The following is a 26,868-nucleotide window of genomic DNA, read 5'->3' on the forward strand; positions in this document are numbered from 1 at the left end:
CCTAAATTGTGACGGATTAGATTAGATCTCCAAGATGGCAATTCAAAGAATATACTCTTCTTCTTCCAATTAAATGGAAGCTTTGGGCTGTTTTAACTTCCTTCGCTTCTTCTTCTTCTTCCCATGCTTGTCAATAATATCTTTCCCAAATAAAGGAAACCGAACACCTTCCAGCTCCTCCAAAATATCGTAACCCGATAGTGGCTTTGGTTGTAGTTCATGTTCCTCATAGCCATCAAAGCTCTTTTATCACGCCGAAATCTATGTCCTTGGGGAAGGAATCGACGATGACCTAAATAATGTGTTTCCTCCCATATTTAAGCCAACGAGAAGTAGTATTCTTGTTGCAAAGATGGACAAGCGAAAACACCTTTAGTACTCCAACCCGATAATACCGCATAAGCCGGAAATCATTAATGGTCCATAACAAACATGCATTTAGCTTAAACTTCTCCTTCTTATATGCATCGTAAGTTACAACCCCTGTTCCATAATTCTTTCAACTCTTCTATCAATGGCTGTAAATATATATCTATATCATTGCCAGGTTGTCGTGGTCCAGGAATAAGCAAAGTAAGCATGAGATACTCGCTTCATGCACATCCATGGTGGCAAATTGTAAGGCATCACAACAACAGCCATATGCTATACTTTTACACTCATTGACTTGAACGGGTTGAATCCATCACTAGCTAATCCAAGTCTGATATTACGAGGCTCCTCACTAAAAGTAGGATGCAACTTATCAAACTCTTTCCACGCTTGCCCATCACCGGGTGTCGTAACCTTTGATCGTTTGTACGACCCTCGTAGTGCCACCTCATGTTAAATGAGGTTTTAGACGACATGTATAACCTTTGCAACCTTGGGATCAATGGAAAATGGCGTAATGTCTTAGCGGGGATTTTCTTATCTACTGATGTATATCTTGAAGTACCACATTTGGAGCAAGTCGTGGCTTTCTCTTGTCCCTTCCAATACAACATACAATCATTTGGGCACGCATCAATCTTGTTGTAATTAAGCCCCAAGTCCTTGATGATCTTCTTTGTTTCGTACATATTTTTTGGTAAAGTATTCGGCTCGGGAAGTGCCTCTTGCAACAACTCTAACAAAGATTGTGAATGCTTTGTCGGTCATTTTGCAAAGGCATTTTATGTGATATATACGAAGAATGAAGGACAGTCTGGTAAACTTCACGCATCCTGGATACAACTCCTTCTTTGCATCTTCCATCAATCGATCAAATTTATCGCCGACGGTACTCCCACCCTCTGTACACTCACCGGTGACACCATCCTCTATTTCTTCATTTGTATTTATTCCACGCATCTCATTTAACATAGTATGTGTAACATCATATGTTTCACCTTCCTCATGTACCACTGTGTTAACATGGTGAATTGTATGTGAAGATGAACCTTCCCCATGGTAACTCCATTTCGTATAATTCCATACGATTCCATCAACTATCAAATGTTCTAACATCGTATCTCTAGTCATGCGTAGTTGATTTACGCAATTTACACATGGGCATAGTATCCGATTTCCTACCGCAATACTAGAAAATGCATACTCTATGAATTTGTTGACTTCTAATTTATATTGTGAAGACAATGGAAATTTGGATCCTTGACTTTCCAATCCAACTCCCGGGCATGGTTTATCGCTGGTCCGCAATCAAACTTGAGATAAGAAAACCAAAAACAAAGACTTAGATCGAAATCAATAGCTTTTTTGTAGGTTTAAAACAGATCTAAGATGAGGATAAGAACCAAGGTACACAGAATAGAAATAAAGGTAAAGTAAGGCTGAAACTGATTAGCAGAAAAGTATGATTTTTTTTTGGATGAATGAAAAGTATGAAATTAAAGCAAGTAGAATCAAGATAAAAGGGAGAATTAACTTGTGCAATGTAGAGAAAATTTAAAGAAAACTAACCTGATCTACTTGAGCAACGGAGAAAAAAGGATGAAGGCTATGAAACAGGAATCCCACCTGATCCTATCAGAGCTGTCATGGGGGTTAGGTGACCCAAGGCGGTGGAGAGGGCCAAAGTTGAAGGTGACACCAAGTAGGCGAACAAGGTACCCGCCTAGGCGACCAAAGCGCCTGGACACCTAGGCTATGCCTTCACAACTATGGATCCTATGCCAAATCCATAGCAGAACTATTGTGCTGTTACATGTTACTTCATTCAGATATATTAGCAGTTGACCACCTTAATTAATCAGCCTTTTATTAGCAAGGACCTAGCTTGATGGTTGAACCAAAGCTCTTCACAATGGCTCATTTATGTTGGATAATAATTTGGTAATTAAGACTGTCTCTATTATTCAGAAAAATAGATCTCTTATTGATCTAGTAAATAGGTTAATAATAGTAAGGGCCACATCTACTAGGACTGCAACTATATTTTGGACATCATCGTGAAACCAAGCTTATTAGCCTTTTCCGGTGACAGCAAAATCTTGTGTGAGCATCTGAATAAGATATCCATGAAAGGCAAATTAGCTAGATCTTCCATCTTGGTTTGTCTCAGACCTTCCTTCTTCACAGTCTCTTCCCATATACTTCCCTTATCAGTCATGAATTCCGAAAACCGTAAATCCGATGAAAACATTTCTTCTTCAATCAATTTCACTCCAAATTTTATTCCAAATGCAAGCCAGATATCCTTCCAAGTGAAGCTTGGACCATTCGTGACATTAAATGCTTGACCTTTAGTAGATGAGATATTTTCATTTGTTTATGCCCAAATATGTTGTTCAGCAACAAGCCGTGCATCTGCACCACCAATATAAACTTCTTCCCAACACTCTTTTGAACCTCCAAATAAGAAGGGAAGGTTAAGATATTTACATATTGAAGCATAGACACAAAGCCCACCTATGAAGTTATAATAAGTTCTATTACAAATCCCAATAAGCAATCCTGGTCTGTGAACTGACCAAGCCACCTTCCCTTCTAGTTTCTCCATCAACAAATCCTCAAGAATGTAGTTGAAGATGTGACCTTCATCAACTCTTGGGCTATCTTCATAGTAAAGAATTGGTTTACTATTAGAAGGGCTAGGGCTAGTAAGAGAGAGATAGTGCTTACCTCTAGTTTGAAGAGAGACATGTTTTAATGCTTTGGCTTTAGGGAGAATAGCATTCAAAGCATTGGACATCATAGCTTTGTTCTGTTCACAACACTCAGGGGAATCCAATGGGTATTGGCTTGCCCAAGTGATCCAATACACATGAGTTACATCTTCAAGCAAAGAGACCTTCTCCGTAGTTTGAATTGGGTCTAAGAGGTCACATGAGATGAATCGATAGTTAGAACTTGGAATTTGGAGTTTACCGCTTACGAGCTATGCCATACAACTTCCATCCAACTCTAATTCTCTCAAACACATCCTTAGAAATGGCAAAAGGGATCGACAGCAGGCCCCCCACCTAGAATCGATTTTTTAGAATAGAAACATTGCCATACAGAGCCTTATTGGCTTCGTTTCTAATTCTGTGCAGCTACTTTCTATTTGCTATACTAATTTGTTCCTTAAGTGATATTTTAAGGCTTGCTATTTTTTTAGTTAAGTTGCTGTTTGCTACTGATTCTAACCTTATATTTCTAATTTTAGTCATCACAACCTCTTGATTTTTCCCAATCTAACTGTCGGATTCACTTTAATTTTAGCAACCCATTCCTCACACATAATATGCGTTGTGATGAGAGTTGCAAACAGATCTTGCCGATATTGCTCTTTTGGAGGGTTATTGATGATCTTGTTCTAGACCATAGCAGCTATTGGTTCAACTTTGGGTGCATTTCTCAAAATTTTTTGACACGATTCTTATGGACTTGCATGAGTCCTTTCGGTAATGTTGACTATGCAAATTTCAGGTAACATTTGAAACAAATTATTGGTGATGTAAGTAATTGGAAGACAGATTTTTCCCCCTCTTGTAAGTATTCTTATTCTTCTCTTTCTTTTCTCTTTTTTATTTGTGGCTAGTCATTCCTGTACCACCATATCCTAGGTACTGAACCAAACCAACCCTGTCACCACTAAATTACAAACAAAAACTCATCACTGCCCCAATCCATCTCAATATAGGGTGTGGTGAGGCAAAGCGGGATCCTATAAAACCCCAACCATACATGAAGTACTAAATGTTTCTAATTTATATCAATTTTGAAATACTGAAAGAAATAATAGTTACTACATTCAATAAGACTACATGAGTCTAATGAGACAACATGCATAGTTGGTATAACAAGGTAGACAAATTACATAGCCGTTTTTGTTAGGAAGCAATTAAGAGGTTCTTCAGAAAACATTCTAAAAGGGAGATATACATGAAATAAACATACTATGGTATCCGTCGTTGAAAATTATATTTGGCTACGGAACATATTTCTTACCGTCGCAAAAAATCATATTTCTTGTAGTGATGCTTAATCCCTACAACTGTTCGTTAACCTACTGGAGTTGTGTTGCTGATATATTGTGAGTTCTGACCTTTTCTTGGAGTTCTATTGCTAAAACTTCTCCTTCCTTATATTTCTCAATCTGCCCAGCAGATCTTTGAGATTATTTGGATACTTCCTCCACCGCTAGTATTCTTCCATTGACCAGAAGTTGAACCACATCCACTAGTTAGTTCTATTGAAAATTAGTCAGTTACTAATTCCGAACTTACTTACTAATTTCAGAACTATGTCTATATTTCCTAATTTAACCATTGGATCTCAATCACACTTAAAGGAGTTATTCATCCATCTTAGAGGCCTGTTCGACCTTGTTCCCCACCCCATCTGAGTTCTGATTTATCAGATATCAATAGTTTCCAATTCTGGTCCTGCAGTCCTACCTTGTGGGTGATTCTGTACTTTGTTGTTTTTGAACCTAGAATAAAAAGAATTATATTAAATAAATGAACCTGGAGATTTGACTTGTTTGGAGTTTTTTATGAGTGAAGGAAGAGAGGAGATTTTGTGACTTGTTCAACAGAGAAAAATTCTGCACTTTTCTATGGAGTTTTAGGTGGACTAGGGCAGTTTGGTATTATCGTAAGATTACGGATCATATTAGAGATTGCACCTCCTATGGCAGGTGATCAGATATATATGATTAATACAAACTATATTTATATATTATTGTCCATTAATTGAATGCTTGTTACTTTGATCTCTATCTGCAGGTAAAACATATAAGATTGTACTACAATGATTTCAGTTTCTTTATTAGAGATCAGGAAATAGTGAACCCTTGGCTCATTTACTACTAAGTAACTAGCCTTCAAGCATCAATGATGCCGCTGCCGATTATATTATTGAAGTGGCACTGTTCTATAATGAGGCAACAGTTGTTCAAGAGGTTCTAAACAAGTTACAGTTAATTTCAGGGGTAAGGAAGAACAAATTTTCATTTAATTATTAGTATTATTATTTTTCAAGTTATGGATCAAGTATTTTCACAATTAAGCCTACTGCCATAATCAAGTATTGCACAGATTAATGATACCTCCTACTTTGATTTGACAACCGGGTGGAGCAAGAGGACAAAAAACTTAGAAATAGAGGACTTTGGGAAGTGCCTCATCCATGGCTTAATGTTTTTAAACCAAAATCACAAATAAAACCATGTAAAGACCTTCTGCTCAAAACCATCTCTGCCATTCCCCCTAATGGACCAATGCTAATCTACTCAATTCTTAGACACTAGTAAGAATTAAACCCAGAAATGCTTATAGCTTTAAACGATATACAAATGCTTTAAACCCAAAAAAAATTAAGCTGTACAAATACTTATATCTTTAAACATATACAGAGCTTTAAACCCCCCCCAAAAAAAAAAAACATGCTCAACAAAACCGTGAAATGGAAACATTGCACTCAACCTTAAATAGAGAGAGAGAGAGAGAGAAAGAGACAAACCTTGCAGAGAGAACTCGTTGCCACCGTAGGCAAATCGCTCGTAGGGGGGGAGGCAGACAGTAGAGAAGGGAGTGGGAAGGTTGCAGAGATGGGGGAGGCGATAGTAGAGAAGGGGTTGCGGCTAGGGAATCAAAGAGGTGTGAGTCCGATTGGGGGTTTATGAGAGATGTGAGTCCGATTGGAGGTTAGGGTTTCACGATGAGAGAGGCTTTTGAAACACTGAAATTGTTGGTGGCAGGTTTGAGATCGAAAAATGTAAAACTCATCGGAAAAGGAGGTACTCCAGCAGTAATGACAGCAGGCTTGAAATCAACAGAGGGGGAGGAGCTAGCGCTTGACCGCTGATCTCTTCTCCGTCGTGCGAGAATGGGGTAGAGATGGTTGGCTAGAGAGAGAGAGAGAGAGAGAGAGAGAGAGAGAGAGAGAGAGAGAGAGAGAGAGAGAGAGAGAGATGTTTCATGAGGGAATGGGATAGAAGAATGCGGGAAGCTGGAAACTCAGGAGCCCGCTAAAAATTTAAGGCAATTGGGCGACGGTATCTTTAGTACTGTCGTTAAACATATCATAAAATCGCGACGATAAGACTTATACCGTCGTTATACATGTATAATCCACGACGGAAAAATATATACCGTCGCCTAATTTTAGTTTCTATGACAGATAATTTAGAGCCGTCAAGGAAAATAATATTTTGCTCCGATATTTGGCTACGGACCATGTTTCTAACCGTCGGAAAAAATAAAATTCCACGGGGGAAAATACACACCGTTGCCCAATTAGAGTTTCCACGACGAATAGTCACAAACCGTCGCCGAAAATAATATTCTGCTACGCTACTATATTAACCGTCGTAGAAAATTATATTTGGCTATGGACCATATTTCTAACCGTCGGAAAAAATAACATTCCACGGGGGAAAATATACACCGTTGCCCAATTAGAGTTTCCACGACGGATAGTCACAAACCGTCGCAGAAAATAATATTCTGCTACGCTACTATATTAACCGTCGTAGAAAATTATATTTGGCTACGGACCATATTTCTTACCGTCGGAAAAAATAGGATTTCTTGTAGTGACTCTAGAGAAATAAAGCAACGTAGATTGGGACTCCATCCCCCCCCCCCCCCCCACCCAAATCTCTCAAACATAAAAGTTGCACCTAATCGTTATAAAAATTTCCACTTTGTAATGATTTGACTTTACTTTCCTTCTTTGCATTTTCTTTACAACCAAAGGGAAGCCTTGGAGTTTAGATGGTTTGGCATCACTCCTACATTCAGCAGAGACATGAAAAGAGACAAACCTGGTTCGCAATGGGGGGGAGAGCAAAAAAATCTTGAAGAGCAATTAAAACCCAAAACTCGATCAATCTTCATTACCCATCAATGCACCCATTGACCACCTCTTTGTTCTTCCCGTCTCTCTCTCTCTCTCTCTCGGCTTCGCTCTTCTTGATTTTTTTTTTGGTAGAAGCTTTTCTTGATTTTTGAAAATGGTACAGAGAGAGGAGAGAGACGAGAGCGGGAAATAGGAGACGTGAGAGTTACTCTTTATTTGGGAACTGCTTACGTGGAGAGAGGAGAGAGAAGATCAGAGTGGTTTTGAGGAAAGAGTGGAGAGAGGAGAGAGAGAGAGTCATAAGTATATAAATAACTTAAATTTTGAAAAACTAGCCATTGGATTTGTGGCTGACTCATGTTGAACATCCGTAAAAGGAACCTCACAACCGTATAGGTGAGGGAACCTTAGAGGAAAAAAATCCCTAAACCCCTACTCCCCCACTAATTCGATTCCTTTCTTGGAATTTAAAACAAGAGATAAGAAGGGGGGGAAGGAATCGATCACTTAAGTGATCGTTCCTCCTTCTCTTGTCTTGGGCCTGCGATCAGCCCCCACATGTGGGCGATCAAGTTGGGCCCAAAGCCCATTAACTTTTTACATCCCCCAAATCGTCGATCTAGTGAAATCCTTTTTTACAATCTTACTATACAACTTCAGTCTTCAAGACCTCAGTTGCGAGGTTTTTCCTCCCTTGCAACAGGCGGGAAAGCCTAAATTCAAAGAGAGATATAGAGCGCGAGAGCCAGAAAGAGATGCAGAGGTAACCCTTGGAGAGAAGGAGAGATGGAAGAGGGCATCCATCGAATAATCGCTGAGCTTGAAGCCGACCACAATGGAAACGATCCAGCCTCAGCAACTTGCATTTCGGAGTCGACCCTTTTAGAGTTACAAGCACTGTTCGATAACACTAATACCCTCGATGCCGACGGTGACGTCTCCGACGACATCGATTACATATGGGAAGCTTTGGCCTCGAAGAACATATCTCCAACCGTGCTCGTCCGCCAGATCACCACTGCCATGGATTCTGGTCCCATTCACCTAACCCTATTAGCTTCCCAAGTGTATCTATTTATCCTCCTCTCCCCGAATTCCCCCGTTTTCACTCTCTTCTCACCTATCGCTTTCATTTCGCTCCTCCGATCCATCAGACGGTCTCTCAAGCAGCAACAATCCGGCTCCCCACCTATAGCGGCAGCTGACGATGGCCGTGGTGGAGCACGTAAGGTCGGTAGAAAAAGAAAGGGCCGTGTGCAGGGGGAGGCTTCTCACAACATGAGCATGGCTAATGATTATGCCGCCGGTGGTGATGATGAGAATAACGAGAATGTCCAGAATCGTTTGTTCGCTGTTCTTGAAAAATTGGAATCTGTTATGGGTCGAATTCACTTGGATCGATTCCCAGAGAGTCTGAAATCTTTAATTCAGACTGTTGCCCAAATTCCAGTAATGGCACTTGAATCGTACCAGAGTTCGGCAAACTATAACAGGTTAACTAATATCTGTTTCCGGATATTGAATGCAGTGTTAAAGCCTGAACACGGTGATCAGACCACCGCAGCAGTTGAAGTGCTGAAATCACTGTCCCCGGCGATTCTTCTCTTGAAGTCACAGGCCCGAACATCAGCAATGAATTTTGTAACGCATCAGATGATGACCTTGGCAAAGGGGTCTGATGCTGTCAGGAAAGCAGTTATATATCTCCCAAGGTACCTGGTTCAGAAGGCACCGGAGAAGTCTGAACCCCGTGCATGTGCCGTGGAATCAATCATGGACATAGTTCGAGCAATGGAATATGAGGACCAAATTGGTTTTGCAGATTATGTGGTGAAGATGACTCAGGGCAAGTCCCAACTCAGACTGCTGGCAGTCGATCTTATCCCCATTTTATTAATGTCTCTGAGTGATCCACTAGGGGAAAATGCAGGTGAGGGAGTCCGTGATCTGTGGGGTTTGAAGTGTATGGAGGCTTTGATTCAGCGTTGTTCTGATGCAGTCCCAGGTATCCGAGCACGGGCTTTGACCAACTTGGCACAGGTGGTGGGATTCTTCTCAGGTGATGTTGGCCGGAAGGCCCGGCTAGAGGAAGTGATGGGTTTTGTAAATGAACACAAGAATTTGGGTAGTGGGATGAAAAATCTTCTAAGGAAAAGGTGCATGGATGAGAAGGCAGCAGTGAGGAAAGCTGCTCTTCTTCTGATTACAAAATCAACTTCGCTAATGGGAAAATCTGTCGATGAAGTCTTGCTCAAGACGATGGGCAGGGCTTGCTCTGACCCTCTTGTTAGTATCAGAAAAATGGCAATAAGTGCTTTATCAGAGGTATAATTACTGTTCAAATTCATAAGTTTTTTGTCGAAGCTTCCAACTTAAAAGCATAAGCTCATAGGTGGAGAACCTCCCATGTGTATAGGCCCAACTCCAAGGTCCCTGTTTACCGATGTGTGACCTGGTTTCAGATGCTATTCTCCACACTCCCCGCCATGTGTTGCCCCTTTTTTGGGTGATCAATCGTGTGGCTGTTACTGTTAGGGAGGACCAAGTCATGGTGTTCTAATACTATGTTACAGCTTCAAACTTAAAAGCTTAAGCTCAAATTGGGGATCCCTCCCATGTGTATAGGCCCAAATCCAAGGTCCCGGTTTAGCGATATGGGAGTATTCTCCTTACGTGTGGCTCCTTTTTTGGGGGGGTCAATAACGTCGCAATCACTGTTAGGGAGGACTCAGCGATGATGCTCTTATGCCATGTTGAAGCTTTCTACTTAAAATCTGAAGCTCATAGATGGATATACCTCCCATGTGTAACAACCTTGGAGTTGGGCTATACGCACTTGGAGTTCTCCACCTACGAGCTTAAGCTTTTAGGTTGGAAGCTTCAACAAATTTTTTTTTTGGCAACTGTTTTCTTCTTGTTTCATGTGGCTGTGATGAAATTTTATGGATAAAGATGTAGTTGGAGCAAGTTAGGTCATTGAAACTCACCCTTACATAGATCCTGTTAGATATTTCTTGTTACTCTAAAAATCTTAAGTTGACAGGGTGACCTTATTTCCCACACCCAGCTTGCTACTTCACAAAGTGCAGCATGTAGCTTCAATTATAGAGCTGCACTACAGACTAAAGAATTTGTCCTTGACTCCTTGCTGCAATGAGACAACAGTTTCTAACATCAATTACTGTTTTCCCTATAAGTTAAATTGTTTCTTGTAGTGATTTCTCCCCATTGTTTACACATGATTACAAGAACTAAGCTTTGACACCACTTGTTGGAAAAACAATCCTGTGTGCTGTCTTTTGAAGTGTGACAGTATGTCCCTTGTGTATTAATAGCAGTGGCGCACACATATGAAGCCTTTCGTGGGGGGGGAGGGGTTACTTTCTGAAGGAAACAACGCTTCCTTTTCTGTTTTGGAAATGTTCAAAAGTTTCAAGCTAAGGCACCATGCTTTTGGAAGTAGAAGATATTTTTTTTTATTCCTCACTTATCATGGGTCCTCAGGCTGGTAAATGTGGCAGTTTTGATATAGTTCTATACCCTTATTTACTGATAGATTTTCATTGTTGGGGCAGCTTCAATATTAGGCATTGTTATTCATCATGCCACAGTTGTACTGGTTCTGATAAATATTTTAATTCTATAGTTTCAGATTCTACAAACAGTAGTTGATTTTCTTAGGTCCCAACTGTTGATATTGATTTTCGTATATTTGTTAGGATTTATATTCACTATCACATATTTTTTTAGAACCTCACCAAGGACATCACCCAAACCAAACATTAATTTTAATTTCTTACATAGTTATATTTGTATGATTCTCTTGGTTGCTGAATTTTGCAAATTTTTTTTTCTTTCAGATTATCATATTTATTTTAATTTGGTGACTGTTCAACATATTCCAATTAGGATTCTCTTAAGGTTGTGGTTGGTTAGAGGTGAAATCAATGAAGGTTACCAAGAGTGATGGGAAATTGTTTACAGTTAGAAAAGGGGGTTTCAGTGTACTTGTAAAGCAAAATGGTTATCAAAGATGCCTTAAAATTTGAGGTTTTACTTGTCCCCTGAAAATTTCACTCAATTGACTTAACTTATTTTTCTCCTTATATTTTCAACAGATTTTTTTCTTCTAATCACTTCACTTCTACTCTACTTTCAAGAAAACATCCTATGTAAAAGTTGGCCTTGTATTATACTTCATTTCACCTGTAACCAAACACAACCTAACTTGCTAAATCAAATTCAATTTTAATTACTTGGTAGTACATGATTATAATTAATTTGTGCCATCTCTCCCTCTTGATTTAGTTTCTTAGTCCTGGTCACAAGCTTCATTTCATTCACTTATTGATCTTGCACTAGTATCTGTGTTTGTATGTAGGTTTTTAGAAAATTCACAGATGGAAGTGTAATTACTGAATGGCTTCAGTCTGTTCCATGTTTGATAACTGATAATGAGTCCAGCATTCAAGAGGAATGTGAGAACTTGTTTTTAGAATTGGTCCTGGACCGGGTGTCCAAAGTTGGATCATTGGGTTTGAGTTATACCAAGAACCATTATTCCACTTCAGAAGTAAAGAAAAAAAGTTTAGAAAGAGAAATTGATTTGGTTTTTCCTGAAGGAGTGTTGATACTGCTGAAAGGGATTTGTGATGGAGAGGTGACCCCTAATGTGAAGAAGATCTGTGTGAGCCTTGGAAAGAAGAAACGTCTCAAGCCTGCCATTGCCATCTCACTTCAGAACATTATACGGACATCTGAGTCTCTGTGGTTGAGCCATTCTATGCCAATACAGAAATGGACTGCTCCTCCTGGTGCATGGCTTTTGCTAGCTGAGGTATCAGCCTTCCTGCCAAAAGCCGTAGATTGGGAGTTTCTCCACCATCACTGGCAGCTCCTTGACCAGATAGTCTCAGAAGGGGAGATTCATAGCCCACTTGTGCGAGGAGATGTGGATGAAGAGGGTAATTGGATTGAATCCAATCCTGCTGCGTGGGCTTGTGATCGTGTTTTCCTCTTGCAAACAATTTCTAATGTGTCACTGGAGCTACCTCAGGAGCCTGCTGCAAATTTAGCTCATAATTTGCTCAAACGGATTGAGAAATTCAACATGCATTCCACTGAGGTATTTCCCATTGGATACATTGAACCTTGTTGCAGTTTACAGTTGATTGTTCAAGTTATGAACCCAAAATGTCTAATTTATGCAGGTTAGAGATCTATAATGTACAGATGCATTGAACACACATCTGTGCTAAATATAGTGAGAACATATTGGTGCATCTAACAGCCTTCATCTGCATAAAGATACCATATTATGTAGTCTCCAGTCTAAATGCGACAACTTATGATGACTTAATGTCTTTAATACTTTTAACTCTGTCATACATTAACTTATATCAACAATAAAGCAATTATAAATTCTTGCTTATTTTTAATTGACGAGTAGAAACGGTGTTGTAGACTTGTTCAAACCTGGTCAGTATTCTGGGTGGGCCATGTTGGATTTCTGTGCAATTGAAAAGCAGCCTCAATTTTGGGCCTTACTGCATATTTTGGATTTCTAATCATCTGTTTTGTTATTTAAGTTCTCTTATTTTCGGGTCGCAACAATATTTTTTGAAGCTCCAGCTTAGTCCTGGCTAGTTTTGGTTGGTTTTTTATTCTCATCTGGACCATGCTTAAGTTAGTTGGGTCAATTTTATATCTTCAGTGTCTAAACATAGCAAAATTTTGTAATTGAAAAATCAAAATTGCAGTCAAGTTATGTAATATGGCAAAGTTCCAACACAAGTCTTTCTTGTTTAACTATATTTTCATATGAAAGGGTTTGTATTTCTTTTTTCCCATCTTCCTCCACAGGTTTTCTAAAATGAAGTTGTTTTGATGCTGGAATCATCTACTAGTTTATGATTTGTCAGAATTACCAGGCTTTGGTGCAACGGTAAGGTTGCTCCATTGTGACCAAGTGGTCACTGGTTTGAGTCTGGAAACAGCCTCTTTGTGAAAGCATGGGTAAGGCTGCGTACAGTATGATCCTCCCCAGACCCCGCAATGGCGTGAGCCTCGTGCACTGGGTATGCCCTTTTTTTTTATCAGGCCTTGAGATTGGGAGAGATAAATCTTATCCTAGTAAGTAAAGACATGGTCCTCCTCGATCGTTATCTGCTCCATTTCCCTGCCCGATCCATTTCCCCAAGTTCCTCTAATAGGGGGGGAATGACCACCCTACCCCCTGCCCGAACACACTGCCTGGGTGGGGTCCACCCCCCTATTAGAGGGACTTGGCCACTTGGGGAAAGGGAGCAGTTAATTTTCCGTCCTCTCCTCTCCTCTCCCATATTAGCGTACAGTGCTTTGAATTAGAGTTCTATCCCAACAACCAACACCCTTTCCTTTCTTATAATTTGAGGCACAAAGCTCCAAACTGCATGACCCATCAATCCTAGCTATTATTGTTTTCATTGCTAAGGCCCCATAGGTTCTCACTTTCACCGAGAGCGGAAAATAAATTATAAAGCATGTGCAATTACATCAGAACCACCTCCTAACTTATCTGAACATGTATAACACAAATCCTAGATCCCTTTTCGAGTTCTCGTTCAACATTTTAATTCCTAGGCGCCATACCTAGTTTGCTGCTTTACCTATGCAGCAAATGTAAGTCTTATTTCTACCAGTCTACCAGCCATAATTTTCTGGTTTACCTATGCAGCATATGTAATTCTTATTTCTACCAATCTACCAGCCACAGCGTTACATATGTGCACTCCCAGTCTGAATTGCCTATGCATTATGTCATCTGGACTTAAACCTACAACCCTTTAAACTGTACTTCCCACTGTGTTCTCCTTTGTTTGATCTATTTAGCCTATGAGATTCCTCCACTTGTTCTAGCATAATATTGTTAGCCAGTCTTTCCTTAAAATTGCTTACTATTTTAAGGTAAGCTCAGAACCAAATAATTTGGGTTAGAAATAAAGATTTTGAGGAGTTGGCGGGTAAATGGTTTGTTGAGGTAAAGGACTTCCACCTTGCAGGGTATGATGATTAAAAGCTCTCACCAGGATTGTATTTCCAGGTCGATTGAATCAATATTTCGCTCTTTGTGATAGCTGAGAAGCGTTTCCCGACCGAACAAGCTCTTGACCACTGTCTCCTGAAATGGCAGCGGAAACCCATCCGTTACCGTTGACAAATCAAAGAGAAAGGTGCAAAAACTGGGATAACCGTCAATCCGTACTCAGATTTTTTTTTGGCTGAATCCCGGATTCTTATAGTTAGTGCCTACCTGCCTTAGCCCCTTCTCTTCGAAAAGTTCGGCAACTAGTACAGTTCTATCGCCTGTTTTGTCTCTATGGAAGGGTTTTGTGGCCTGCTTCGTGTGCAACCAGCGTAAGATGAGCTGAATCAATACAGAATATCGAACATGCACTTTTGGTGAAAACAAGAGCAGAAAGAGGATCTAATTAACATAAATGTTTCTAAAAAGGATTCTGTTAGGCCTGGTGGTCAATAAATTGAGAATCCAACCTTGGTCCAGAATGCATTCTTATAAACTCCTTTGGTATTGGTGGTAGGGCTGTTAATGTTTCTTTTTCATCTGTTCTCCAGTCTTATACATTCTGTAGAGGCCATATGCGGTAGAAATTGGTCTAACTTAATACCCTTTATGTTCTACGTGATCTAGGATTTTTGTTCAGCAAAATTTGTTGGGATGTGATCTTTTATCTCAGTTCAGCAGCTCCACAATTTTGGTTGTAGATCTTCAGTCCATCTTATCAGTTCACATGAAGAGGAGATTCTTATATCTTATCCAATGGCTTTCAATAGTGTTGTCAAAAGTGCATGAATACAAGCCTAGGCACAAAAGTGCTGTGAGGTGTGCTGGTACTTCTTTGTTTAGACCTTGGCAAGCAGCTGTAAGTGAGTTGCTTGCCTTGAAAAGTCACTAGGTGTACAAAACGTCATCTTCACTAATTTTCTTTATCAACTGCTGATATGTTTAGTCACTGGACATGTAATTGAGTGATACATCATGCTCCTGGGTCTCTTCTTCTTCTAGTCCTTTCTTATCCCTGAACTAAGTTGAGCCCATTCTCTCTATCTTCCCTGGCCTTCTTCTTCTTCCACTTTTTTTTTTTTTAACTTTTCCTTTCTTCAATAAATTAATCTGAGCAACCACGCAACCAGGTGCTGCTTTGTTCGTATGGGCAGCTTAAGCCCTGGCATCTCTCTTGGCAGTTGTCTTCAATGCTAAGTATAGGGTCTCACTTTGCCGTTGTCTTTAATGCTAACAACTAGGTGCTGCTTCTTACAAATGTTGTCAATTGCTATTGAAGAATAGCAATACACGGATAAGAACCTAATGTGAGTATGGAATAATGCTTTCCCCATGTATTAGGACATGACTATTAAGCCCAATATTTGATAAGTAAACATAACAAATCTTTGCTTGTTGTTTTGAATTCTTATCCTTTTATTTTATTATTATGATCAATTAGTTACAAGCATATTGTTAAACTTCTAACTAGCTAATGCAATTGTTAAATGGTATCAGATGAAACAAGCTCAGTTTGGTCTGGTTTTTATATCATGATTCTCTAACCAGGATAATAGGCCATTTACATTTATTGTGCGACAATTATGCATTTCTCAGATTTTCTGAACGACTGTGATGAGTGTGATATGTTTTAATTTGTGCCTTTGTGAAATGTGTGCATTGCTTTGTGCACTAGGGGATTCTCATTTTCACAACATTAGCTTTTGCATAGGTGTACAACAAGAATGTTGACTGAGTACACTCACTCCTTAAAAATTCAAAAACTCTCTCTTGGGCAGGAGGGAGTTGGGGGGGGGGGGCATTGGTAATATAGTCCTAGATAGGTTGGAGACCTACTTGGAGCCAGACAACCAGGACCTGTAGAACTGTTGGTTCGATGGAGGCAGAATTGAGGTTTTAGGTCAAATTTAGGGTTAGGGTTAGGGTAATGGGGATGAGTCTTATATGGTAAAGCTAGACAGGTTTAGGGGAGTCTAATGGATCTATGGTATTAATGGTGGATGAGGAAAATAGTAATGATTGAGTATTGGCAATGGGGATTGATGGGGCTGGGTTTAGAGGATTAGGAGAAGAAGGGTGATTGCTGAAACTGTAAAGTACTTACTTGGACACTGATCTTCAATGGCAGCAACTTTGAAGATGAACAATGGGGTCTCCCGATCTACAAGATGCAAGGAGATAAGTAGCAGCCCTCCCGATCTTCACGATGCAAGGTGTCGATTGGAGATCCACCAATCCCTTCACCTTGATATTACTCACAAGGCAACCTTGACATTACTCACAAGGCACACTCACGATGGAGCAAAGGCGGCAACAAAGGCAGCAAGCATAAAGCTGAGTTTTTATTAATCAAATTCGTATTCAATGCTGGCCTCCCTTACAAACTTATATAGAAGACTCAAAAATAGACTTAAACACTAAAAAGGAAATGCCTAACCCAATCCTTAACCTATTAGCTAACTTAAACTGACTAGGAAACTGAAATAGACTCAAAATAGAGTCCTAATCCAGCCCAATTAAACAACTAAAAGAAAAACTAATAAAATCACTAAAATTGAACCATTGTTTCAAATCAGCTTTGGACCGGTTCAATTTAAAACATTAAAAACATGAAAATAAACTAAGTATAGGGCTAATCCCGTATGGAACTCATGTACCCCAACTTTAGGCCCATAAAAGTGGCCTATTACATAAAAAACCCTTGGGATATCTCAATCCTAGACTTTTTCTAAAGAAATAAGTCCATTTTGATGATGAATCTGCATCATTTGGTTAACTGTAAATCAGTTTTGGGTGTCATACTTGGGACAAATGTCCCATGTATAAAGGGAATTTGGATATTGGAAAGAGAAAAACATAACGATCTTTGCTGTAAATGTCAATTGATTAGTCTTTTGTGATTATTCTAAATAAACATAGGGGGGGGGAGGAGCTTGCTATTTTCTCTTCTCCATTTCATACTTTTTTCTCTTCTTCCTCTATACTTCTGCTTCTCTCTTTACTTATCCTAACTCACTGTAATCAACAAGAAACCTGATATTCAAAACAACTGTTGGATACTAGTCATTCTTAGTGTCCTATTTCTTGCGTGTCTTAGGCCTTATGTCTTGTTTGTGTATCACACTGTTAAGGATAGACTAGATGACTAGACCATCTAGGTTCACTGTATGTTAGGATAAGAGCGCTGCGTCAATCTTACTTCATACCATATTTGTAATTGATTATATCTCTATAAATATGCAATGACCTCTATCGTTTCTAATTAGCCAATCTATTCCCTCAATCCCTTCTTCTCAACTTGGAAGCAGAGCTTAATACTTTGAGTATTTAATTTTTCTTAGTACCGATATTGAGAAGCTGAAGGCTTAGGGCAACGAATTCTGATCTGAAGGCCGTCAAGGGTCACTTGCTTACTGGTGAGACAGTTCCTACACTTGCTAATACTTTTTCTCGTCTTCAGCGTATTGCTGCTCCTACTAAGGCTGAATCCTCCTCCAAGGATAACTGTTCTTTTATTGCTAGCTGTGGTCGTGGAAGAGGCCGTAGTACAGGGGGAGGCCATAATGGTGGTGGTCGTGGTACTGGAAGTTAGTCTAGTGATTGCTCCAATAGGAGGTGTACTCATTGTGGTAAATCTGGTCATATTGTTGACTATTGTTGGAACAAGCATGGTAAGCCAGATTAAGTATCCCAATCAGCCAGTCATGGAGTATCTGATTGGAGTGCTGGTGTTGTTCCTACTAGTAATTCTAGACCTGGTCAAACTAAAGGTGGCAGCTCATTTAGCAGTACGAATTGTGATTATATATCTCAGATATTACATCGGTTACAAAGTCTCAAGGCGTCCAGTAGTATATCCTCTGGACCTTCCTCTTCCGCTGCTACTTTAGCTCATGCATATACATCTGCCTTCTTCTCTACCCCCTCTTCTCCCTGGATTATTGACTCCGGGGCCTCTTCTCATATGACTTGTAAGTCTACCTTATTTATTTCTTTATCTAATACCTCCCATCCTTCATCTGTCATATTGGCTATGGGTTTGTAGACCTGTTATTGGTTTTGGTACAGTAGCTCCCACCCTTTCTATTAGTCTTTCCTTTGTGTTGCATGTTCCTCAGTTTCTTTTAAGTCTTCTCTGTTAGTCAGCTTACTAAAGCTTTACACTGCTCCGTGACTTTCTTTCCCACTCATTGTGTTTTTCAGAATCTTTACACGAGAAAGATGATCGGTGGAGGGCATGAAAAAGATGGACTGTACTATCTCACCAGTGGTGCTGCTACTTCTTCCGCTGCTACTGCATCTATTGGTGGGGTGACTCCTTTCCAGTGGTATTGTCGCTTAGGTCTTCTGTTCTTAGCTAGGTTAAAATTATTATTTCATTCTTTTCAGTTCGTGTCTAGGTTAGCGTGTGAAGCTTACGAGTTGGGAAAACACCACCGTGTGTCTTTTCCTTCTCGATCTGTGGCTCGTAGTTTGTCATTATTTACTTTAGTCTATTCGGACATCTAGGTCCTTGTCGTGTCACGAATAAACAAGGTTTTATGTATTTTGTCACTTTTGTGGACGACCATTCCCGTCTTATATGGTTGTACCTTTTGAAGGATTGTTTCGAGTTTTTATTTGTATTCAAAAAATTTTATAATGAAATAAAAACTCAGTTTGGTATGTTTATTAAAGTTTTTTAGTTATGACAATGCATTAGAGTATGTCCAAAATGACATTTCTTCTTTTTGTGTTGACCGTGGCATGATTCATTAGATTAGTTGTTCTTATACCCTACAACAAAATGGGGGGCCGAACGCAACAATAGGCATCTTCTAGAGGTAGATTGCGCTATCATGTTTCATATGCATGTCGTGAAGTACTTCTGGTATGAACCGTATTGACTACTTGTTGTTTGATTAACCGCCTGCCTTCACCTATTCTTGCTAATAAATCCCCTTTTTTCGTTGTTTTTTGGGCGCACCTGTTTCTGCTTTACTGGCATGTGTCTTTGGGTGTGTGTGTTTTGTTCATAATTTACACGGCTCCACTGACAAGTTTGCCTGGCGGTTTGACCAAGTGTGTTTTCCTAGGATATTCTCGTACCCAGAAAGGGTACATGTGTTATGATCCTATCTCTCACAAGTGTTTTGTGAGTGTAGATGTCACCTTCTTTTAGGATAGTCCTTGCTTTCCTTCGTCTTCCTGTCTTAGTTCTGTTTTCACCCCCTTACAAGTGTATCAGCGATAGGACAAGTCTTCAACCCCGAGTGCGATTCCTACTGGTCTGACGATTTCACCTCCTCCTCTTGCCTCCTTTGGTGAAGATCCTCCTCCTTCCTTGCCTACTTACTTACCAATCGCCCTGCATAAAGGTGCGTACACGCTCCTAGTCGTAGAAATCTATGTCATATATTCTATTGACAAGTTTGTTTCCTTAAACCATTTACCTCCTTTTGTCCATAATTTTGCCATGTCCTTGTTTACCACTGTTGTGTAAAAACCATACTGAGGCACTTCGTCTTCCTAGCTGGTAGGCTGCAATGGATGTTGAAATGGATGCCCTTGACCCGTAATTCCTAGAGTCTTGTTGATCTGCCACCTGATAAGGACCTTGTCAAGTGTCTCTGAGTTTACACTATTAAGTATCTTCTTGATGGTTTTGTTGAGCGGTTCAAACCCCGTCTGGTTGCCAAGGGGTATACCCAAACTTATGGAGTTGACTATTTTGAGACCTTCTCTCTTGTTGCCTGGCTGAATTAGCTTGATATTAAAAATGCTTTTTTTTTTTTATGGTGATCTACATGAGGAAGTCTATATGGAGCAGCCTCTTGGGTATGTTGCTCAGTCAGAGGATTGTACACGGGTTTGTAAGTTACGGAAGGCTATCTATGATCTCAAACAACGTGGTTTGAGAAATTCAGTGCTACAGTTGTGTCTTGTGGCTTCTTACAATGTTATTCCGACTACTCTGTTTTTGTTCGTCGTTGAAGTGGTAAGGTGGTTGTATTACTTTTCTATGTAGACGATAATATTATTTCTGGTGATGATGTAGTAGGTATTGTAGAAATGAAAACATATTTGCAGCAACATTTTCAGACCAAGGATCTAGGTGATCTTCACTATTTTCTCGGTATTGAAGTTGTGAGAAACAGTACAGACATTACCTTATCTCAGAGGAAGTATGTTCTAGATCTCTTGTCTGACATTGGCATGCTTGCTTCAAAGCCAATGGATGTTCCTATGGACCCTCATCAGAAGTTTGGGGTAGATGATGGTGATCTTACAAATGTATACTAGTACAGAAGTCTACTGGGCAAGCTGATCTATCTTACAGTTACTAGACCATATATTTCCTTTGTCGTGGGTGTTCTTAGTTAGTTTATGTAGTTCCTTTGAAAGGCTCATTGGGGTGGAGCTGTTTGTGTTCTTCGCTATTTGAAGAGTACCCTTGGTAAAGGGTTGATTTATCGCGCACATAAACATATGGATCTTGTTGCTTATTCAGATGCTGACTGGGCTGGGTCAGCCAGTGATCGTCGCTCTACCACAGGTTATTATACGTTTGTTGGAGGAAATCTTGTTACATGGAGAAGTAAGAAACATACTACAATCGCCAGGTCGAGTGCTGAAGCGGAATACAAAGCTATGGCTCATGCTACTACAGAGTTGATGTGGCTTAGGTCTCTTCTTTTTGAAATGGTTTTGTCTGTGCCAGTGCCTATGAAGTTGTATTGTGACAACCAGGTAGCCATATCAAGGTTCTAAAACTCGGATCTCGGTACCAACTCGGTTCTGGGAAATACCGAGTTGAGTCGAGATCTCGGCAAGATCTCGCTGAGTTGGTGCATTTTTATTATTGACTCGATGCCTTATCTCGGTGGGTTTTAGACCTAGTTTGAGTTTGAAATTTGGTATTCAGCCTATTTTAGGCCATTTAAACATAATGGCACTATCAGATTTTGCAAAAACTAAGTCCATATATGAGTTTCACTTCAGACTATAGGTTGGTAGGCATCGAGGGCGACGACGTGCTAAAATACCCTACTCTACACATAGTTTAGCAATAGAAAGCAATCAAAACATTCAATTAATGTAAAACAACTTAAATAAGCATTAGAAATGTTAAAGTATACAATACATCAATCTTTAAACAAAATGTTACATAAAATGTGATATGTTAATGTATTCAACCCCAACCAAATCCACATAGAATTCCCATGTAGATGGGCCATTAAAAGGGTAGATGGGCCATTAAATGGGTAGATGGGCATTAAAAGAGTAACTTAGGTGGGCATTAAAATGGTAGATGGGCCATTAAAAAGGTAGATGGGCATTAAAAATGGATCAAACTGAGATATCAACCCAAGATTCGAGATCTCGGCGAGATATGGACAAGATGGCTAATAAAAATGGTTCAAAAAGAGATATCGAACCGAGATCGAGATCTCAGCAAGATCTCACACTTTTGAAAATCGCCTTAATTCTCGTCTTGTTTTTTCAAAAAACCGAGAAACTTGGCGAGATCTCACGAGTTCTCGAACTATGAGCCATATACATTGCTAGCAATCCTGTCTATCATGAACGGACCAAACATATTAAAGTGAACTGTCATTTTGTTCGAGATGCTGTTTTAAAGAGCTTGTTGAGACTTCGTTTGTTTGTCTTTGAATCAGCTAGCAGATATGTTTACCAAGTCATTATTTGCTCCTAGTTTTCGCACCTATTGTAACTAGCTGAGCATGGGTGACCTATATGCTCCAGTTTGAGGGGGAGTGTTGGAAACTAGGGGTATTTTGGTCTATTAAGTTTGGTTTTGGGATTTTCTGTTCTTAGTATGTCATTTATAATAAGTAAGAGGCTAGGAGTAATTTCATTGACTCTTAACCAGCTTACCTATTATTATTCAAACTCTTATTTATCAATAGCGAGGCTTCCTGTGATGGGAACTATTCTATTCCAATCGCCGGCTGCTCTCCACAAGCTTGCAGCAACCCAGTTTTCTCTCCTCTCTTCTTCTCTCTTCCTCTGTGTCTCTCGGTTTGATCAGTCAGATTCTGGCTTTGTAACAAGAAGGATCCATGCAATAAATATCTTGTTACCATTAATTAAGGGCTGATGTTGGGAACTTTTTTTTAAAGGTAAGATCCACTCAAACAACCTGAAAAGGGTAGAAATTTATAAGGTATGTAACTGTGAGTCAGTTGGCTTAGCCCAAATTGCAATTGTTTTTTTTAAATTTAATCCAAGCTAAACCTCTTCTTATCACCCTGGCAGTAAGCAGTGATTCCATTATGCCCACGTTCATCTTCAACGAGACATTGATAATGTTTTTGTTTTTTTTTTTCAAAAAAAAAGAGAGGCAGACTGCATTATTTTGACAATCAAATGTTTTGAGTTATTTTGATTTGTCTTATACAGTCAGTGAATGAGAAAGTTACCAGGAAGAAGATTGTCAATAAGTGACATTCAATTTTTCTGCGGAATACATGCATATCTTGAACTTCTAAGTATTGTTTTTTAAAATGTTTCTTAGTTTCTTTTTGACATTTTCTCCCATATATCTGGAACTAGATCCAACTTTTGCAAACTGTAGGCCACCTATGCTTCTTGTCCTCACAAAAACTAAGAAATGTTATTGCAGGTTAATGCTCATGTAAAAGCCCTCAGAACTTTGTGTAAGCAAAAGGCTTTGAACAAGGAGGAGGGTGATGCACTTGTGTTGAAGTGGGTACAACTTTTGCTTTCTGAAGCATTGAAAATTCTTGAAACCTACATTGAAGGTGCATCGGAGGCAAACAAACACAATATTTTTGTAACACCACCTACAAGTGTGGGTAGGACTGGGAAGAGAAGGGCAACCGCGTCTCGCTCCTTGTTGAAAGCTGTTACAGCTTTATACACTATTGGGTCTCTGGTTATGGTTTGTCCTTCTGCAGATTTGAATGGCATCATTCCTATTTTACACACTATAATCACTTCAAGGAACTCCGAGCCAAAGCTGAGAAAACTACCTGGACCTACAATTTCTATAAAGCAGACAGCCCCTTCACTTTACATTCAATCATGGCTAACTATGGGGAAGATCTGTCTTGCTGATGCCACACTTGCAAAGCGTTATATTCCTCTTTTTGTGCAGGTTCAGCTCTCAATCCCATGCTGCCTTCAGTCCACGTTCTTTAAATCAGCTTGACTAACAGCTTGCTATTAGTGCTTGTTCAGGAGCTTGAAAAAAGTGACTGTGCAGCCCTTCGCAACAATATCATTGTGATAATGGCAGATTTCTGTGTACATTACACTGCACTAGTTGATTGGTGAGGCCGATGTAAATAAAGACCAGAATTGGTTTGAAATAATATCTTTGCTTTCTTAATGGGTGACACTATTGAATTTATGCTTCTACAGTTATATACCAAAGATCACTAACTGCCTTTGTGATCCATGTGAAGTTGTGAGAAGGCAGACATTTATTCTGCTTTCAAGATTGTCACAGGTCTGTGTCTGTTTCCTGAATCCTATAATTTATTTTATCATTTATTCAATCCTATCACACTTTTGGTTGGGCACTATTAATTTAAAATTTTATTTCTCATTGACAGAGGGACTATGTGAAGTGGAGAGGAGTACTCTTTCTTCGATTTCTTTTGTCACTTGTTGATGAATCAGAGAAGATTAGGCAGCTGGCGGATTTTCTCTTCGGGAATATCTTAAAAGGTGATGGCGTCTTGACACTTTCTGTGTTGCTAAACTGAGACATGTGCATATGTTTAGTGTCATTTTCTGACACAATCCTAACACACGGCATTTCCATATATGTACTCGATAATTATGTTTTTCCTGTGGGCAACATCAGTTATGATTATATTTTCATTTCATTCTAAGATATCTAGTTATAACTCTTACTTCCTCCCTGCAAGGAATCTCTTCCTCTTTTTTCCTGAAGAAAAAATCTGTCCAGAAGTGCCGACTTGAATGTTGCTGTCCTGCAGGAGTGTACACCTTGAGCAACACTTTTACAGAATTTTGGGATGTCACATGCTTACATCACCACACTTACCATGTCTTTTTATTTTTAATTTTTTTTATCAAGGGAGGTCAGCACAGCCACCCAAAAGTATTTATTGCAAAATCAGAAGACCTGTTGAAGAGAGCAGGGGATACAAGACATTTTGGTGGGGAAAGCCACCAGACCTTTGACAAACGAAACCTATAAGCACCCATAGCCAATATTTTCACATCTGTTGTCTGATAGACAACCTGTATCTGTACCATATTAGACACCCAAAATCTATGTCCTTGACCTTGTTACCTACCATGTTTGATGTAATTTGTTATGGATGCCACCTCATAAGTTTGCTGTTGAATTGATTTGTGCTTCATGGATTTGCAGCCAAGGCACCTCTTCTAGCATATAACAGTTTTGTGGAAGCCATCTTTGTCCTGAATGACTGCCATGCCCATTCGGGACATAGTGAGTCTCAAAGTTCACAATCTGATAGGCGACTTTTCTCAATCCGGTAGGCTATTGGAGTTAGGGAAGAGTAATTTCTTTTAGATGTCAGAACTTATAATAGTAATAATTGTTGCAGAGGTCATGATGAAAAGTCAAGGTCACAAAGGATGCAAATTTACATTGCTTTGCTGAAACAAATGGCTCCGGAGCATCTTTTGGCAACTTCTGCGAAGCTCTGTTCAGAGATCCTTGCTGCGGCATCAGATGGCTTGCTCAATCTTGAAGATGTAACAGGACAGGCTGTACTGCAGGTATGATTATAAATTAATAAATGTATCAGAACAATGTTTCACACTACTATTTCTCTACAGTGATTTTCTTATGTCATCTGGATAATATCGATGACGGGATACTAAGTTTTATATGATTACAGCTGTGGGTATCTAGTTCATGTAAAATGTTGTTTGGTAATTATTATGTGGTTCACATTGACAGGATGCTCTTCAAATACTTGCATGTAAAGAGATGCGCATCCAGTCCAACCGTGGATCTGCAACTGACACAACAGAGATGGACGAGGAAAGTGGAGCAGCCCTGGCTGCTGTCAGAGGGAAGGTGGCCATACAAGCAGTTAAGAAGAGTTTGATCCAGAATGCCATCCCCATCTTCATAGAATTGAAGAGGCTACTAGAGAGCAAGAACAGTCCTCTCACAGGCTGCCTCATGGAATGCCTCCGAGTGCTTCTCAAGGACTACAAGAATGAGATTGAAGACATGTTAATTGCTGACAAGCAGCTTCAAAAGGAGCTCATCTATGACATTCAGAAGTATGAAGCAGCCAAGGCCAAGTCTACAGTAGCTGAAGCTGTCTCCACCATGCAGAGGTCCAATGGATATAGTACACCCACAGGCCATGCTTATGCTGTTTCCAAACATGCTAATCAAACAGATGTTCATGAAATGTTAGCTGAGAAGTTAGGAAATGCCCTGAAAGTCTCATCAGTAATGGCAGATATGGCGGCTGAGGCTACAGCTAGGTCTGTGCTCAGGGAAGTGAATCAGGGTGTAGCTTCCCCATCTCTTCAATCCATTAGCATGCCCAAGCTCAAGTCTTCCAGAGTAGGAACAGCTTCTCGAGGGGATCGTCCTTCAGATGTATTGGAATCTTTGAGGAGAAGACAGTCTTTTGATTCTGATGAAGAAAATTAGTTTGTGTGCCATTCTGAAGGTGGGCCTTGGTGCAATTGTAAGAGTAGCTCCATTGTGACCAAGTGGTCATGGCCTCACATGTTTGAGTTTGGAAACAGCCTCTTTGCGAAAGCAGGGGTAAGGCTGCGTACATATGACCCTCCCCAGACCCTGCAGTGGTGGGAGCCTCGTGCACTGGGTACATCTTTGTTTTTTTCATGTGTCCATGTAAAAATTCTTTTATTAGTACGTATATCCATGCAAAAGTTGTAAATGCTAATTTAGGTGTTTTTTTTTTTGGGAGTGTCATCTACTTTGTGCTCTGTATAATACACTGAACTGTACACTGGAAGCTCCATTCCAGTTGATCGGAAAACAAATGTTTGTCCGAGTCAATGGTTCTACCGAGTTCCAATATATGGATTTAAAACTCTCAGATTAATTAAGGTTCGGGGTTATGCATCTGTTGGAACTTGGGACAAGGGACTGAGTTTGGATTATTATGAGTGGGGGGGGGGGGGGAGGGGAATGCTTTTTGGTTGCCAGGTTCAAACAGTTTTTTTTATAGAATAGAAATAAAAGAATTGAGTTGGTAATATATGAAAACAAGTGACTTATTGTGACAAGGCCTATAATGGGACCTGGATTTTGGTTTCTGGTATGTGTGTGGTGGACCTAACTAATCTCTGTTGGATGGTGCTGTTTCAGTTGTATGCATAAGGACTTGGATTGAAGGTTTTGTAAGTCATTTATTTGTTATGGGAAGGATACGGGTTTGAGATTAATTCCAAGCTAAGGTCCAGAAATTTGTTTGCTTCATACATAGATGCAGCCATTGTGATGATTGATAATAGCTGGTGCTTGCTGTGTACAAAAATTAATCAAGAACAAAAGCTTGGTTTGAGAAACTAAT

At 39.7% G+C, this 26,868-nt stretch overlaps 1 protein-coding gene and 1 pseudogene across 1 annotated transcript; one reads left to right on the forward strand and one right to left on the reverse strand.

Annotated features, from left to right (window-relative positions):
• Nucleotides 1-2,410: 2,410 nt before the first annotated feature.
• LOC122668543 lies at nt 2,411-4,095 on the reverse strand (annotated as a pseudogene).
• A 3,920-nt stretch (nt 4,096-8,015) lies between these two features.
• LOC122669803 (condensin-2 complex subunit D3) lies at nt 8,016-26,226 on the forward strand. The gene is made up of 10 exons (XM_043866654.1): nt 8,016-9,594; nt 11,651-12,394; nt 22,959-23,453; nt 23,537-23,628; nt 23,720-23,807; nt 23,914-24,028; nt 24,705-24,831; nt 24,904-25,078; nt 25,263-25,992; nt 26,211-26,226. Exons 1-9 carry the CDS (start codon nt 8,056-8,058, stop codon nt 25,974-25,976), a joined length of 4,089 nt encoding a protein of 1,362 aa, XP_043722589.1. The 5' UTR covers nt 8,016-8,055; the 3' UTR covers nt 25,977-25,992; nt 26,211-26,226.
• The last annotated feature ends 642 nt before the right edge of the window (nt 26,227-26,868 follow it).

The sequence above is a fragment of the Telopea speciosissima genome, chromosome 7 (genome assembly GCF_018873765.1).
Source record: "Telopea speciosissima isolate NSW1024214 ecotype Mountain lineage chromosome 7, Tspe_v1, whole genome shotgun sequence".
NCBI classification, from domain to species: domain Eukaryota; kingdom Viridiplantae; phylum Streptophyta; class Magnoliopsida; order Proteales; family Proteaceae; genus Telopea; species Telopea speciosissima.

Coding starts and splice junctions, on each gene's coding strand:
- LOC122669803 (XM_043866654.1), top strand. CDS start 8,056: ATGGAAGAGGGCATCCATCGAATAATCGCTGAGCTTGAAGCCGACCAC. Junction 23,454..23,536: donor ATATTCCTCTTTTTGTGCAG/GTTCAGCTCTCA, acceptor GTGCTTGTTCAG/GAGCTTGAAAAAAGTGACTG. Junction 25,079..25,262: donor CAGGACAGGCTGTACTGCAG/GTATGATTATAA, acceptor TCACATTGACAG/GATGCTCTTCAAATACTTGC.